Source organism: Oncorhynchus kisutch, linkage group LG3 (assembly GCF_002021735.2).
Source record: "Oncorhynchus kisutch isolate 150728-3 linkage group LG3, Okis_V2, whole genome shotgun sequence".
Taxonomy (NCBI): Eukaryota; Metazoa; Chordata; class Actinopteri; order Salmoniformes; family Salmonidae; genus Oncorhynchus; species Oncorhynchus kisutch.
In genome coordinates this window covers 12,500,680-12,515,862 of record NC_034176.2, presented here as the reverse complement: position 1 = coordinate 12,515,862, position 15,183 = coordinate 12,500,680, and the positions used below count along the sequence as shown (strand labels likewise).

Sequence of the window (15,183 nt, the reverse complement as noted above, 5' to 3'; positions counted from 1 at the left end):
AACCCATGTGATAATGTGGTGTGTGAGTGAAATGACTGTAGGACACAATCACTTAGGTGAGTTAAAGGGTCCTCCCCCTTCTTCTCGAGTCTGCTCTGTAGGTGTGAACCTCACACTTCAGGTCAGCCTCTAGTAGAGAGGTCAGAGTTCAGGGATCAGGTTCTGTCCAGCCATGACCTCTTTCTTTGGATATAGATGAATTGGCCTCCCTCAATCCCTCTCTGGGCTGGCCTAGACTGCTCTGTGCTGTCTGTGAGTGTTAAGTTTGCTCTGCTCCAAGTTCCCGAACATTCCCGCCCCTCAGAAGTGTGTTTGAAAGAACATTACGGAGGAGGTCCGGAGTGGGACTCTTGGCTGAACAGCTTGTAACAGGAAGCAGATTTCTCCGGTTTGGTTTGGCCCGTGGAGCAGCTATAACTAGAATCCAACAACAATCCATCTCTCAGATAACCAAGCAGACGACAGCGTTGATAACGTCATCCTGAGGGGGAAAAGAAAGGCCTGTTCAACTTCCTCCTTGTCTCACTGCACTGATGACAGGTCTATTAAAGTTTGTCATGGACTTTGCAGTCATGACTAGGACAATCAGTCTTGTCTGTCAGGCACAAAGTAAATTAACTTCATTTTCATAAGGAAAAAATATGAGTTCTATGCTCTTATCTTGTCATACATGTCACTCTTTGAAATGTTCTGAGTTCCCTAATGCATCTGAGAGTGGACACATCGGAGCAACCAATCAAGCAGAGACACTACACAGCTGGATGTTCCAATCAGAACTTCATATGAACTTCCAGCCTAAGGCTGACTACTTCCTGTATTATCTCTCCCTCTCCTCTAGCTGGCTGTCAGACGGGCAGTTCTGCAGGGTGGTGGAGGACAGTGGGAACTATGTGGAGTGTGCCTGCTCCCACCTGTCTGTGTACACGGCCCACGCCCAGATGGCTTCCCTGGCCTCCTACAACGAGGCCTTCTACGCCTCAGGCTTCATTTGCATCTCAGGTACCGTATGGAGGAAGAGTCTCTTTAGGTTTTCAGTACAACTAGTTTAGCCTTCAGTCCTCATTTCTAATATATCAAGTTTTCTTTGTTTCTCGCTCTCTTTTGATCTATTTATCTATATCTTCTGTATATGTGTATCTCCCTTCGTTTCCTCTGTCTTTTTCCTTTCATTTCTCCATTCTGTCTGCCTCATCACTGTTGTTCCTTTTGGATATCGCTCGGGCCTCTTCCCGTCCTACAGTCCCCTCCCACTCGGTTTTAGATGGTCTTACCACAAGCATTTTTGATCCAAGTATAAAACATGGGTTTTTATGGTTGACATGGAATGACAAAGCATTTATTTTTGGTTTGATCCTCAGCTTTCGTCTTGGCCATCGTATCCCACCTGCTGTGTTCTCGCTTCCCCATGTTTGCTGCCAAATTGCTCACCCACATGATGGTAGGCTGCCTTGGGACACAGGTATGAAGACCCCCAGTATTGTCCCATCTCTGAATCTCCACACAACACAGACATGTCTTCCCCAGTCCAGATCAATGTTCTCATGCAAGCATACTAGCCATTTGGTGGTACAAACATCACTAGTTTCCCTGGCATTTTTATTGACTCTGTCAGGGTCTTATTGAGATGATTAGCACATTCTGACCGTGTGGGAAGATTTAGACTGCTGAGAAACTTCTGAAACCAGTGATAGAAGCATCCATCTCTATTCAGATCAATTTGCCTTGCCATATAGGTCAACAGCCACTCTACTCAAACACACACACACACACACACGTACCCCCCACACACACACGCACATGTACCCCCCCCCCCCCCAACAGGTGCTACAGATGTCACCAGATATTTTCTAAGAATTGTGCATAGGGCTGGACGGATGCCAACAAATGTAGCCGCCACAACCTTACGGACTAGGCTGTTAGCCCTGACAACAAAACAATCCCCCTGGGCCCTTTCCCATAAAAACCACGGCTGCCGTTAACCGTTAGGGCGGTGAAAGAGAAATGTGGCCGGTGGGGGGCTACCGTGGAGGAGTGTCTCTGATCCTTCAGACCTGTGAGTGGGAATTTTCCACTGGTCCCCAGTGCCTGACAGACAAACACAGACCTCTACTAAACCTCTTTCTTCATGGGGCCAAACACCCTGGTCACACCACTTTTACTGCCAAGTGGAGCCCCTGAACCTAAAAGGTTTTGGATGGAAAATTCCGTCCTGTCCGTGTCCTTGTCACATACTGTATTGTACGTTAAGACCCGGGTAGGCCCCGGTAAAACCGGGTAGACCTACGTAGGCCCTGGTAAAACCGGGTAGACCTACGTAGGCCCCGGTAAAACCAGGTAGAACCTGGTGTACCAGTGTAGACCCCGGTGGACCCGTGTAGACCCGGGTAGGCCCCGGTAAAACCGGGTAGACCTACATAGGCCCTGGTAAAACCGGGTAGACCTACGTAGACCTTGGTAAAACCGGGTAGACCTACGTAGACCCTGGTAAAACCGGGTAGACCTACGTAGACCCTGGTAAAACTGGGTAGACCTACGTAGACCCTGGTAAAACCAGGTAGACCTATGTAGACCCTGGTAAAACCGGGTAGACCTACGTAGACCCTGGTAAAACCGGGTAGACCTACGTAGACCCTGGTAAAACCGGGTAGACCTACGTAGACCCTGGTAAAACCAGGTAGAACCTGGTGGACCCGTGTAGACCCGGGTAGACCCTGGTAGGTATGTGTAGGGGAGTGTTTGTCCTTCTGGTCAAGGCCTGGGTGAAGGTTTGCTCGGTTGTGTGCCCTTCATAGCTGAAGGTCAGCTTGACTATCTGTGGTCGGGACTTCTTTGTCTATACATGTTCTGTTCAATGCAGTTGTACTTGCAAACCCAAATGAACTAAGTCTAAATGGTCATGTCTGAAACAACTGAAGAGGGTGAAGTATCAACCCCACATCTTCCTATAACTAGCAGTGCAGAGTTTGACCTAGAGTTCTTTGACACTGTGTGGTTGAACTTTGACACAGTCGAGGGGTTCAATGAGGTTGAATCTCTTGGAATAGAACACCCACCACCACAGCACTACTGTTCATCCAACTTCATGCACCAATAGGATTGAAACCCCAAAATCAGCGATTGCTCCACTGTGTACAATCCCATCACATATACATACTTGTCCTATGCTACTGGCAGATGACCAGGGGTTAGGGGTCAGGGCTGAGGGCTCATCCTCTTTAGAGGGTTTCTAAGGTACCAGCTGTTGATCCAGACTCTGTGGTATCAGTCCGACCAGAGGAGCATCTCCCTCAGTGTAATGATTCACTGACACAACCCTCTGGACCTGGGAAATTTTTATTTATTTTTATTTTACCTTTATTTAACCAGGTAGGCAAGTTGAGAACAAGTTCTCATTTACAATTGCGACCTGGCCAAGATAAAGCAAAGCAGTTCGACAGATAAAACGACACAGAGTTACACATGGAGTAAAAACAAACATACAGTCAATAATGCAGTATAAACAAGTCTATATACAATGTGAGCAAATGAGGTGAGAAGGGAGATAAAGGCAAAAAAAGGCCATGATGGCAAAGTAAATACAATATAGCAAGTAAAATACTGGAATGGTAGTTTTGCAATGGAAGAATGTGCAAAGTAGAAATAAAAAAATAATGGGGTGCAAAGGAGCAAAATAAATAAATAAATAAAAATTAAATACAGTTGGGAAAGAGGTAGTTGTTTGGGCTAAATTATAGGTGGGCTATGTACAGGTGCAGTAATCTGTGAGCTGCTCTGACAGTTGGTGCTTAAAGCTAGTGAGGGAGATAGGTGTTTCCAGTTTCAGAGATTTTTGTAGTTCGTTCCAGTCATTGGCAGCAGAGAACTGGAAGGAGAGGCGGCCAAAGAAAGAATTGGTCTTGGGGGTGACTAGAGAGATATACCTGCTGGAGCGTGTGCTACAGGTGGGAGATGCTATGGTGACCAGCGAGCTGAGATAAGGGGGGACTTTACCTAGCAAGGTCTTGTAGATGACATGGAGCCAGTGGGTTTGGCGACGAGTATGAAGCGAGGGCCAGCCAACGAGAGCGTACAGGTCGCAATGGTGGGTAGTATATGGGGCTTTGGTGATAAAACGGATTGCACTGTGATAGACTGCATCCAATTTGTTGAGTAGGGTATTGGAGGCTATTTTGTAAATGACATCGCCAAAGTCGAGGATTGGTAGGATGGTCAGTTTTACAAGGGTATGTTTGGCAGCATGAGTGAAGGATGCTTTGTTGCGAAATAGGAAGCCAATTCTAGATTTAACTTTGGATTGGAGATGTTTGATATGGGTCTGGAAGGAGAGTTTACAGTCTAACCAGACACCTAAGTATTTGTAGTTGTCCACGTATTCTAAGTCAGAGCCGTCCAGAGTAGTGATGTTGGACAGGCGGGTAGGTGCAGGTAGCGATCGGTTGAAGAGCATGCATTTAGTTTTACTTGTATTTAAGAGCAATTGGAGGCCACGGAAGGAGAGTTGTATGGCATTGAAGCTTGCCTGGAGGGTTGTTAACACAGTGTCCAAAGAAGGGCCGGAAGTATACAGAATGGTGTCGTCTGCGTAGAGGTGGATCAGGGACTCACCAGCAGCAAGAGCGACCTCATTGATGTATACAGAGAAGAGAGTCGGTCCAAGAATTGAACCCTGTGGCACCCCCATAGAGACTGCCAGAGGTCGGGACAGCAGACCCTCCGACTTGACACACTGAACTCTATCAGAGAAGTAGTTGGTGAACCAGGCGAGGCAATCATTTGAGAAACCAAGGCTGTCGAGTCTGCCGATGAGGATATGGTGATTGACAGAGTCGAAAGCCTTGGCCAGATCAATGAATACGGCTGCACAGTAATGTTTCTTATCGATGGCGGTTAAGATATCGTTTAGGACCTTGAGCGTGGCTGAGGTGCACCCATGACCAGCTCTGAAACCAGATTGCATAGCAGAGAAGGTATGGTGAGATTCGAAATGGTCGGTAATCTGTTTGTTGACTTGGCTTTCGAAGACCTTAGAAAGGCACGGTAGGATAGATATAGGTCTGTAGCAGTTTGGGTCAAGAGTGTCCCCCCCTTTGAAGAGGGGGATGACCGCAGCTGCTTTCCAATCTTTGGGAATCTCAGACGACACGAAAGAGAGGTTGAACAGGCTAGTAATAGGGGTGGCAACAATTTCGGCAGATAATTTTAGAAAGAAAGGGTCCAGATTGTCTAGCCCGGCTGATTTGTAGGGGTCCAGATTTTGCAGCTCTTTCAGAACATCAGCTGAATGGATTTGGGAGAAGGAGAAATGGGGAAGGCTTGGGCGAGTTGCTGTTGGGGGTGCAGTGCTGTTGTCCGGGGTAGGAGTAGCCAGGTGGAAAGCATGGCCAGCCGTAGAAAAATGCTTATTGAAATTCTCAATTATGGTGGATTTATCAGTGGTGACAGTGTTTCCTATCTTCAGTGCAGTGGGCAGCTGGGAGGAGGTGTTCTTATTCTCCATGGACTTTACAGTGTCCCAGAACTTTTTTGAGTTAGTGTTGCAGGAAGCAAATTTCTGCTTGAAAAAGCTAGCCTTGGCTTTTCTAACTGCCTGTGTATAATGATTTCTAGCTTCCCTGAACAGCTGCATATCACGGGGGCTGTTCGATGCTAATGCAGAACGCCATAGGATGTTTTTGTGTTGGTTAAGGGCAGTCAGGTCTGGGGAGAACCAAGGGCTATATCTGTTCCTGGTTCTAAATTTCTTGAATGGGGCATGTTTATTTAAGATGGTTAGGAAGGCATTTTTTTAAAATATCCAGGCATCCTCTACTGACGGGATGAGATCAATATCCTTCCAGGATACCCCGGCCAGGTCGATTAGAAAGGCCTGCTCGCAGAAGTGTTTCAGGGAGCGTTTTACAGTGATGAGTGGAGGTCGTTTGACCGCTGACCCATTACGGATGCAGGCAATGAGGCAGTGATCGCTGAGATCTTGGTTGAAGACAGCAGAGGTGTATTTAGAGGGGAAGTTGGTTAGGATGATATCTATGAGGGTGCCCGTGTTTAAGGTTTTGGGGAGGTACCTGGTAGGTTCATTGATTATTTGTGTGAGATTGAGGGCATCAAGTTTAGATTGTAGGATGGCTGGGGTGTTAAGCATGTTCCAGTTTAGGTCGCCTAGCAGCACGAACTCTGAAGATAGATGGGGGGCAATCAGTTCACATATGGTGTCCAGAGCACAGCTGGGGGCAGAGGGTGGTCTATAGCAGGCGGCAACGGTGAGAGACTTGTTTTTAGAGAGGTGGATTTTTAAAAGTAGAAGTTCAAATTGTTTGGGTACAGACCTGGATAGTAGGACAGAACTCTGCAGGCTATCTTTGCAGTAGATTGCAACACCGCCCCCTTTGGCAGTTCTATCTTGTCTGAAAATGTTGTAGTTTGGAATTAAAACTTCAGAATTTTTGAACTTCAGAATTTTTCAAAATTGATTGGAACATTTATTTTCCCTCCTCCAGCAGCAGTAAGCACCTTCCTCCACCTTTTTATTCTCCCTCTCATTCTCACCCCCCTCGCTCATTCTCACCCCCTCGCTCATTCTCACCCCCCTCGCTCATTCTCACCCCCCACTCTCATTCTCACCCCCCTCGCTCATTCTCACTCCCCTCGCTCATTCTCACCCCCCTCGCCCATTCTCAGCCCCCTCGCTCATTCTCACCCCCCTCGCTCATTCTCACCCCCCTCGCTCATTCTCACCCCCCTCGCTCATTCTCACCCCTCTCTCATTCTCACCCCCCTCGCTCATTCTCACACCCCTCGCTCATTCTCACCCCCCTCTCTCATTCTCACCCCCTCGCTCATTCTCAGCCCCCTCTCTCATTCTCACCCCCCTCTCTCATTCTCAGCTCCCCTCTCATTCTCACCGCCCTCGCTCATTCTCACCCCCCTCCCTCATTCTCACCCCCCTCTCTCATTCTCACCCCCCTCTCTCATTCTCCCCCCTCTCTCATTCTCACCCCCTCTCTCATTCTCACCACCCTCGCTCATTCTCAGCTCCTTGCTCATTCTCACCACCCTCGCTCATTCTCAGCTCCCCGCTCATTCTCACCGCCCTCGCTCATTCTCACCACCCTCGCTCATTCTCAGCTGCCCGCTCATTCTCAGCTCCCCTCTCATTCTCACCCCCTCTCTCATTCTCACCCCCTCTCTCATTCTCACCCCCCTCTCTCATTCTCAGCTCCCCTGTCATTCTCACCCCCCTCGCTCATTCTCAGTTCCCCTCTCATTTTCACCCCCTCGCTCATTCTCTGCTCCCCGTTCATTCTCACCCTCCTCGCTCATTCTCAGATCCCCTCTCATTCTCACCCCCCTCACTCATTCTCACCCCCCTCTCTTTTTCGCCCCCCTCGCTCATTCTCAGCTCCCCCTCACCCCCCTCACTCATTCTCACCCCCCTCTCATTTTCGCCCCCCCTCACTCATTCTCAGCTCCCCTCTCATTCTCACCCCCTCACTCATTCCACCCCCTCTCCTTCTCACCCCCCTCACTCATTCTCAGCTCCCCTCTCATTCTCACCCCCCTCACTCATTCTCAGCTCCCCTCTCATTCTCACCCCCTCACTCATTCTCAGCCCCCCTCTCATTCTCACCCCCCTCGCTCATTCTCACCCCCTCACTCATTCTCAGCTCCCCTCTAATTCTCACCCCCTCGCTCATTCTCAGCTCCCCCTCACCCCCCTCACTCATTCTCACCCCCCTCTCATTTTCGCCCCCCCTCACTCATTCTCAGCTCCCCTCTCATTCTCACCCCCTCACTCATTCCACCCCCTCTCCTTCTCACCCCCCTCACTCATTCTCAGCTCCCCTCTCATTCTCACCCCCTCACTCATTCTCAGCCCCCCTCTCATTCTCACCCCCCTCGCTCATTCTCACCCCCTCACTCATTCTCAGCTCCCCTCTAATTCTCACCCCCTCTCTCATTCTCAGATCCCCTCTAATTCTCACCCCCCTCGCTCATTCTCAGCCCCCTCTCTCATTCTCAACCTTTGAAGATGTGTGCAGTCCTCTGGGCACTGATTCACCTGACTTTCATTTGGAGGTGCGAGGAGGTCTACATGAAGCCTCTGGCTAAGACACGAGTACCTTAACATTTTACTAGAGACTCTCCAGTGAAAACTCACCAGAAGCAGGTGGGTGGAGCAAGCAGAGCGAGGTGGGTGGAGCAAGCAGAGTGAGGTGGGTGGAGCAAGCAGAGCGAAGCGGGTGGAAAGGAAGGGACAGGCAGAGCAGTGACTGTATGCTAGCAGGATAGTCCATATCTCTAATCGCCTTTTCTGATCGCAATGTTGTTTCCATAAGAGGATGAATTGGTCTAATGTAGCATGTATGGTAAAGCCTCAGCCCTTAGCTACCTCTTGCAGTTGAAATGAGCCTAAAAAAAAGTGCATCATGACAATATTTGAATTGTTTTGTGTGAATACAGCACCAGTGACAAAAGGCAAAAATAGAGACACGTTCTAATTGAGCGAGGCGTCAAAGGGGACAACGCGCCCATCTGGCTTCAGTTGGGTCATTTTAATTAAAAACAATGCATTCTAAAATAAATCACACACACGCCTTCCACGCTCGCCTTTGGTGAGTTTAGGCCATCTCTCTCTCTCTCTCTCTCTCTCTCTCTCTCTCTCTCTCTCTCTCTCTCTTTTGCTCTCCCTCAATCTTTCTCCCTTTACCTCTCTCTCTCTCTGTCTGCTTTGTGGCCATTATTTGGGGTGTTTAATATTTGTGTCATGATATCCGGTTGACCAGGGGGGTGACAGACACCCGATGCTACACACTGACAAGCCCTCCCCTCAGCAAGACAACTGAAGATTGTGCGGAGTGGAAATGTACCCTGGGCTGCGTGTGTGTCAACCACGATAGGGCTCTTCATACGAGCGGCAATAACGCACATTTACCCAGGGTAATCAGAGAGGGGCTGCCATAAAGGACAGGGCTGTAGCTTACAGTGTGTGTGTGTGTGTGTGTGTCATCCTGTCTCGATGTGAGTTACGTGCATGCAGGCACGCTTGAACACACACATACACACACACACACACACACACACACACACACTGATGCACATGTAGACTTGTTTTTCCCAACAAAAACATACTTCATGAGCTTACGTTCAAATGTGCAGGTTAGCGTTTTTCATCATGAGTCATGTACTGGAAGCAGCTCTGCAGAGTGGTCACTAGCTGGCACAGCCACAAATCATAACATCGAATTTTAAACCTAACCTTAACCCTAAGCTTAACCATACTGCTAACTATAATGCCTAACCTTAAATTAAGACCAAGTAAGCACATTTTTGGTTTCATAGATTTTTACAATATAGCCAATTTTGACCCGAAATAGCTCAGTTCTGAAATAGCTCAGTTCTGCCTCCTGGACAAGACTCATTTTATTTTTATTTTTTAATATGACCTTTTCTTAACTAGGCAAGTCAGTTAAGAACAAATTCTTATTTACAATGACAGCCTACCCAGGCCAAACCCGGACGACGCTGGACCAATTGTGCGCCACCCTATGGGACTCCCACTCACAGCCGGATGTGATGCAGCCTGGATTCAAACCAGGGACTGGGATGCAGTGTCTTAGACCACTGTGCCACTCAGGAGCCCTTAACTCTCTTACAAACCAACAAACCAACATGTGATGTTCAACTCATAACTCGCCCACCACCTACACACACTTCCTCCTGAACGTTCACCACTTTGTTCTGTTTCCCTTCCTGACCTCACCACCACTGGCAGTTTGTCATCAAATTCATGTTTCTCTTGTGTGTTCTCGGTGTTTAGGGCACCTAGGTATTTGTATTTTCCAGCAAAATTAAGGCAGTTTATACAATTTTAAAAACACTACAATACATTCAGAGATTTCACAACACACTGTGTACCCTCAGGCCTCTACTCCACCACTACCTCATATCTACAGTACTAAATCCATGTGTGTGTATAGTGCGTATGTTATCGTGTTTGTGCGTGCGTGTGTGTGTGTATGCGTGTGTGTGCGTGCGTTCGCATGTGTGTGTGTATGCGTGTGTGTGTGTGCGTGCGTGCGTGTGTGTGTGTATGCGTGTGTGAGTGTGTGTGTGTGAGTGTGTGTGTGTGTGTGTGTGTGTGTGTGTGTGTGTGAGTGTGTGTGTGTGTGTATGTGTGTGTGAGTGTGTGTGTGTGTGTGTGTGAGTGTGTGTGTGTGTGTGTATGTGTGTGTGAGTGTGTGTGTGTGTGTATGTGTGAGTGTGTGTGTGTGTGTGTGAGTGTGTGTGTGTGTGTGTGAGTGTGTGTGTGTGTGTGTATGTGTGTGTGTGTGTATGTGTGTGTGAGTGTGTGTGTGTGTGTGTGTGTGTATGTGTGTATGTGTGCGTGCGTGCGTGCGTGCGTGTGTGTGTGTGTGTGTGTGTGTGTGTGTGTGTGTGTGTGTGTGTGTGTGTGTGTGTGTATGCCTATGTTTGTGTTGCTTTACGGTCCCCGCTGTTCTATAAGGTGTTTTTTGATCTGTTTTTTAAAATCTAATTTTACTGCTTGCATCAGTTACTTGATGTGGAATAGAGCTCCATGTTGTCATGGCGCTATGTAGTACTGTGCACCTCCCATAGTCTGTTCTGGACTTGGGGACTGTGAAGAGAACTTTTGTGGCATGTCATGTGGGGTATGCATGGGTGTCCGTGCTTTATGTAGTTTAGACAGACAGCTCAGTGCATTCAACATGTCAATACCTCTCATAAATGCAAGTAGTGATGAAGTCAATCTCTCCTCCACTTTTAGCCAGGAGATTGATATGCATATTATTAATAAACTCCCCTTTACCCTTTATCAGGACCCTGTCTTAAAAAGATAATTTGTAAAAATCTAAATAACTCACAGATCTTCATTGTAAAGCGTTTAAACACTGTTTTCCATGCTTGTTCAATGAACCATAAACAATTAATGAACATGCACCTGTGGACCGGTCGTTAAAGACAATAACAGTTTACAGACAATAGGCAATTAATGTCACAGTTATGAAACCTTAGGACACTAAAGAGGCCTTTCTACTGACTCTGAAAAACACCAAAAGAAAGATGCCTAGTGTCCCTGCTCATCTGTGTGAAAATGAAAGGAGGCATGAGGACTGCAGATGTGGCCAGGGCAATAAATTGCTATGTTTGTACTGTGAGACGCCTAAGATAGTGCTACAGGGAGACAGGATGGACAGCTGATCGTCCTCGCAGTGGCAGACCACGTGTAACAACACCTGCACAGGATCGGTACATGCAAACATCACACATGGGGGACAGGTACAGGATGGAAACAACAACTGCCTGAATTACACCAGGAATGCACAATCCCTCCATCAGTGCTCAGACTGTCTGCAATAGGCTGAGAGAGGCTGCACTGAGGGCTTATAGGCCTGTTGTAAGGCAAGTGCTCTTCACTGACGAGTCACGGTTTTGTCTCACCAGGGGTGATGGTCGGATTCGTGTTTATCATCAAAGGAATGAGCGCCACACCGAGGCCTGTACTCTGGAGCGGGATCGATTTGGAGGTGGAGGGTCCGTCATGGTCTGGGGCATTGTGTCATAGCATCATCGGACTGAGCTTGTTGCCATTGCAGGCAATCTGAATGCTGTGAATTACAGGGAAAACATCCTCCTCCCTCATGTGGTACCCTTCCTGCCGGCTCATCCTGACATGACCCTCCAGCATGACAATGCCACCAGCCAAACTGCTCGTTCTGTGCGTGATTTCCTGCAAGACAGGAATGTCAGTGTTCTGCCATGACCAGCGAAGAGCCCGGATCTCAATCCCATTGAGCACGTCTGGGACCTATTGGATCGGAGGGTGAGGTCTAGGGCCATTCCCCCCAGAAATGTCTGGGAACTTGCAGGTGCCTGGTGGAAGAGTGGGGTAACATCTCATAACAAGAACTGGCAAATCTGGTGCAGTCCATGAGGAGGAGATGCACTGCAGTACTTAATGCAGCTGGTGGCCACACCAGATACTGACTGTTACTTTTGATTTTGACCCCCCCCCCCCCTTTGTTCAGGGACACTTTATTCCATATCTGTTAGTCACATGTCTGTGGAACTTGTTCAGTTTATGTCTCAGTTGTTGAATCTTGTTATGTTCATACAAATATTTACACATGTTAAGTTTGCTGAAAATAAACGCAGTTGACAGTGAGAGGACGTTTTTTGTTGTTGCTGAGTTTATTAGCTCTCTGTGTACATCCAAGGGCCAGCTGTGCTGCCCTATTCTGAGCCACCTGACCACACGACTGAACAGTAGTCAAGGCGCGACAAAACGAGGACTTGTGGTTCCTGCCTTGTTGATAGTGTTGTTAAGAAGGCAGAGCATCGCTTTATTATGGACAGACTGCTCCCCATCTTAGTTACTTCTGTATCAGTATGTTTTTACCATGACAGTTTACAATCTAGGGTTACTCCAAGCAGTTTAGTCATCTCAACTTGCTCAATTTCCACGTTATTCATTACAAGATTTAGTTGAGGTTTAGGGTTTAGTGAATGTTTTGTCCAAAATACAATGCTTTTAGATGTTTAAATGTTTAGGGCTAACTTATTCCTTGCCACCCACTCTGAAACTAACTGCAGCTCTTTGTTAAGTATTTCAGTCACTGTAGTAGTTGACTTGTATAGTGTTGAGTCATCTGCATACATAGACACTCTGGCTTTACTCAAATCATTTTATCATCAATTTCTTTCAGCCAATCAGTCATTTGTGTAAGTGCTGTGCTTGTTGAGTGTCCTTCCCTATAGGCATGCTGAAAGTCTGTTGTCAATTTGTTTACTGTGAAATAGCATTGTATCTGGTCAAACACAATTTTTTCCAGAAGTTTACTAAGGGTTGATAACAGGCTGATTGGTCGGCTATTTGAGCCAGTAAAGGGGGCTTTACTATTATTGGGTAGCAGAATGACTTTAGCTTCCCTCCAGGTCTAAGGGCGCACACTTTCTAGTAGGCTTAAATTGAAGATATGCCAATATCTTCTGCTATTATCTTCAGTAATTTTCCATCCAGATTGTCAGACCCCGGTGGCTTGTCATTGTTGATAGACAACAATAATTGCGTTGTGCTCTGATGACGTTGTACAAGGTGTATCCTAGATAACATAACTGCTCGATGTGGTGAATTGACGGCTCACAGTTTTGTATTTTATCCCGAGGCTAGCATATCACGTACTGTCACGTACTACTCAGACTCAGAGCATGTTAAACAACCTTGCTCTCTCTCTCTTATGTAATTCAAATTCATATTGCTCCCAAACTAATGAGAATTGTACGTCAGTGTTCTGACTATAATTCTTGTCAGTCATTGCAGTAGAGGCATGCGTTACGTAGTGGTGGGAATGGTGGTTGTGGGCTCTCGGGGCCCCTCTGCAGTATTATTTATGGGGAGTGTCTGTGTGCCGTATAAATCTATTGATGATAAAAAAAATATTTAAAAAATTCTTTATTTAACCTTTATTTAACTAGACAAGTCAGTTAATAACACATTCTTATTTTACAATGTCGACCTACCCCGGCCAAACCCGCACCTAACCCGGATGACACTGGGCTAATTCTGCACCGCATATGGGACTCCCAATCACGTCCGTTTGTGATACAGCCCGGGATCAAACCAGGGTCTGTAGTGATGCCTCTAGCACTGAGATTCAGTGCCTTAGACCGCTGCACCACTCAGGACTACTTAAGGCTACTGATTTAAAGATTTGTCTTCCTATGTGACATTTCTGGTGGTATTCTGCTTTCTGTTGACACACACTGATGTTTATCCCTACGGTCAGAAGGTGTTTAGGTGATCGTTGATGTGAGTAATACAGGATATCCTGTCCAGCAATGTGCACTTCCACAGCAACTCTGCTTTAAGAATTTCCATCTGGAGCGATCCAACAGACCGTTGTATTTATTCTGGAGGGAGAGAGGGGGGAGGGGGGGGGGTAGAGAGGGAAGGGAAGGGAGAGAAAATGGGTAAGGTAGTTGCTTAACAGCGGATTCATGACTCTTTACTTAAGTAGAACATTGTGCTCATAGCATAGGGTCTGCTTCTCATTAAGCAGACCACAGTAAATCAATAAGCAGGCTTGTGACGTCAGAGCCTCCTCACAAGGCCTGTGTTATTGTCAGAGGCCAGTCCGGAGGGTGTAAGAAAGTCAGGGGAGAGGAAGAGATACTGGCACTCACTCCTCTATTCCCATAACCCCCCTCAGAGAATAATTGAGTCACCCTGTTCTATACAACCCGGTGGGTTAATGCTGGAATCTCCCACTACTGCAGACAGTTCATTTTTATTAAATAATGATTCAACTTCAACGTGTTTGACCTGTGTGTCAGTGCTGGAATCTCCAACTATACTTTAGCCATTGTTTTATTTCCCCTTCATTTCTCAGTTGTCCAGCATGAAAAAGTCCCCATCTGATCTGGGTGTGTGCCATGAGTTTCACTAGGTCCTTGGCTGATTTGCTCCATTAAAACTATTTTTATTTATTATACTTTATTTAACTAGGCAAGTCAGTTAAGAACAAATTCTTATTTACAATGACGGCCTACACCGGCCAAACCGAGACGATACTGGGCAAATTGTGCGCCACCCTATGGGACTCCCAATCTGTAGTGACTCCTCAAGCACTGAGATGCAGTGCCTTAGACCGCAGCGCCACTCCGGAGCCCTGGAAAAGGCTGTATTTTTTATTTGGAGTTGGACCCACTTGATAGTAGACATGAACTGATGATGATGGGTGCTCAGTGCTACTCCACACTACAGTTTGTAGTGGAGTAATGCTCTTGACACCATGCCAGGAGAGGACAGGATGGAGGAGAGGACAGGGTGGAGGAGAGGACAGGACGGAGTGGAGGTGAGGACAGAGTGGAGGTGAGGAGAGGACAGGGTGGATGAGAGGACAGGGTGGATGAGAGGACAGGGTGGAGAAGAGGAGAGAAGAGGACAGGGTGGAGGAGAGGACAGGGTGGAGGAGAGGACAGGGTGGAGGAGAGGACAGGGTGGAGGAGAGGACAGGGTTCAGGAGAGGACAGGATGGAGGTGAAGACGGGGTGGAGGAGAGGACAGGGTTCAGGAGAGGACAGGATGGAGGAGAGGACAGGGTGGAGGAGAGGACAGGACAGGGTGGAGGAGAGGACAGGACGGAGTGGAGGTGAGGACAGAGTGGA

General features: G+C 47.4%; 1 protein-coding gene across 1 annotated transcript in view; it reads left to right on the top strand.

Moving 5' to 3' along the window:
- Window positions 1-15,183, top strand: part of LOC109872102 (adhesion G-protein coupled receptor V1) — a 280,286-nt gene that overhangs the window by 123,285 nt on the left and 141,818 nt on the right. The window contains exons 82-83 of the mRNA XM_031817533.1: window positions 839-999; window positions 1,359-1,459. Coding sequence (XP_031673393.1) covers window positions 839-999; window positions 1,359-1,459 — 262 coding nt within the window. The remainder of the gene's footprint in view (window positions 1-838; window positions 1,000-1,358; window positions 1,460-15,183) is intronic.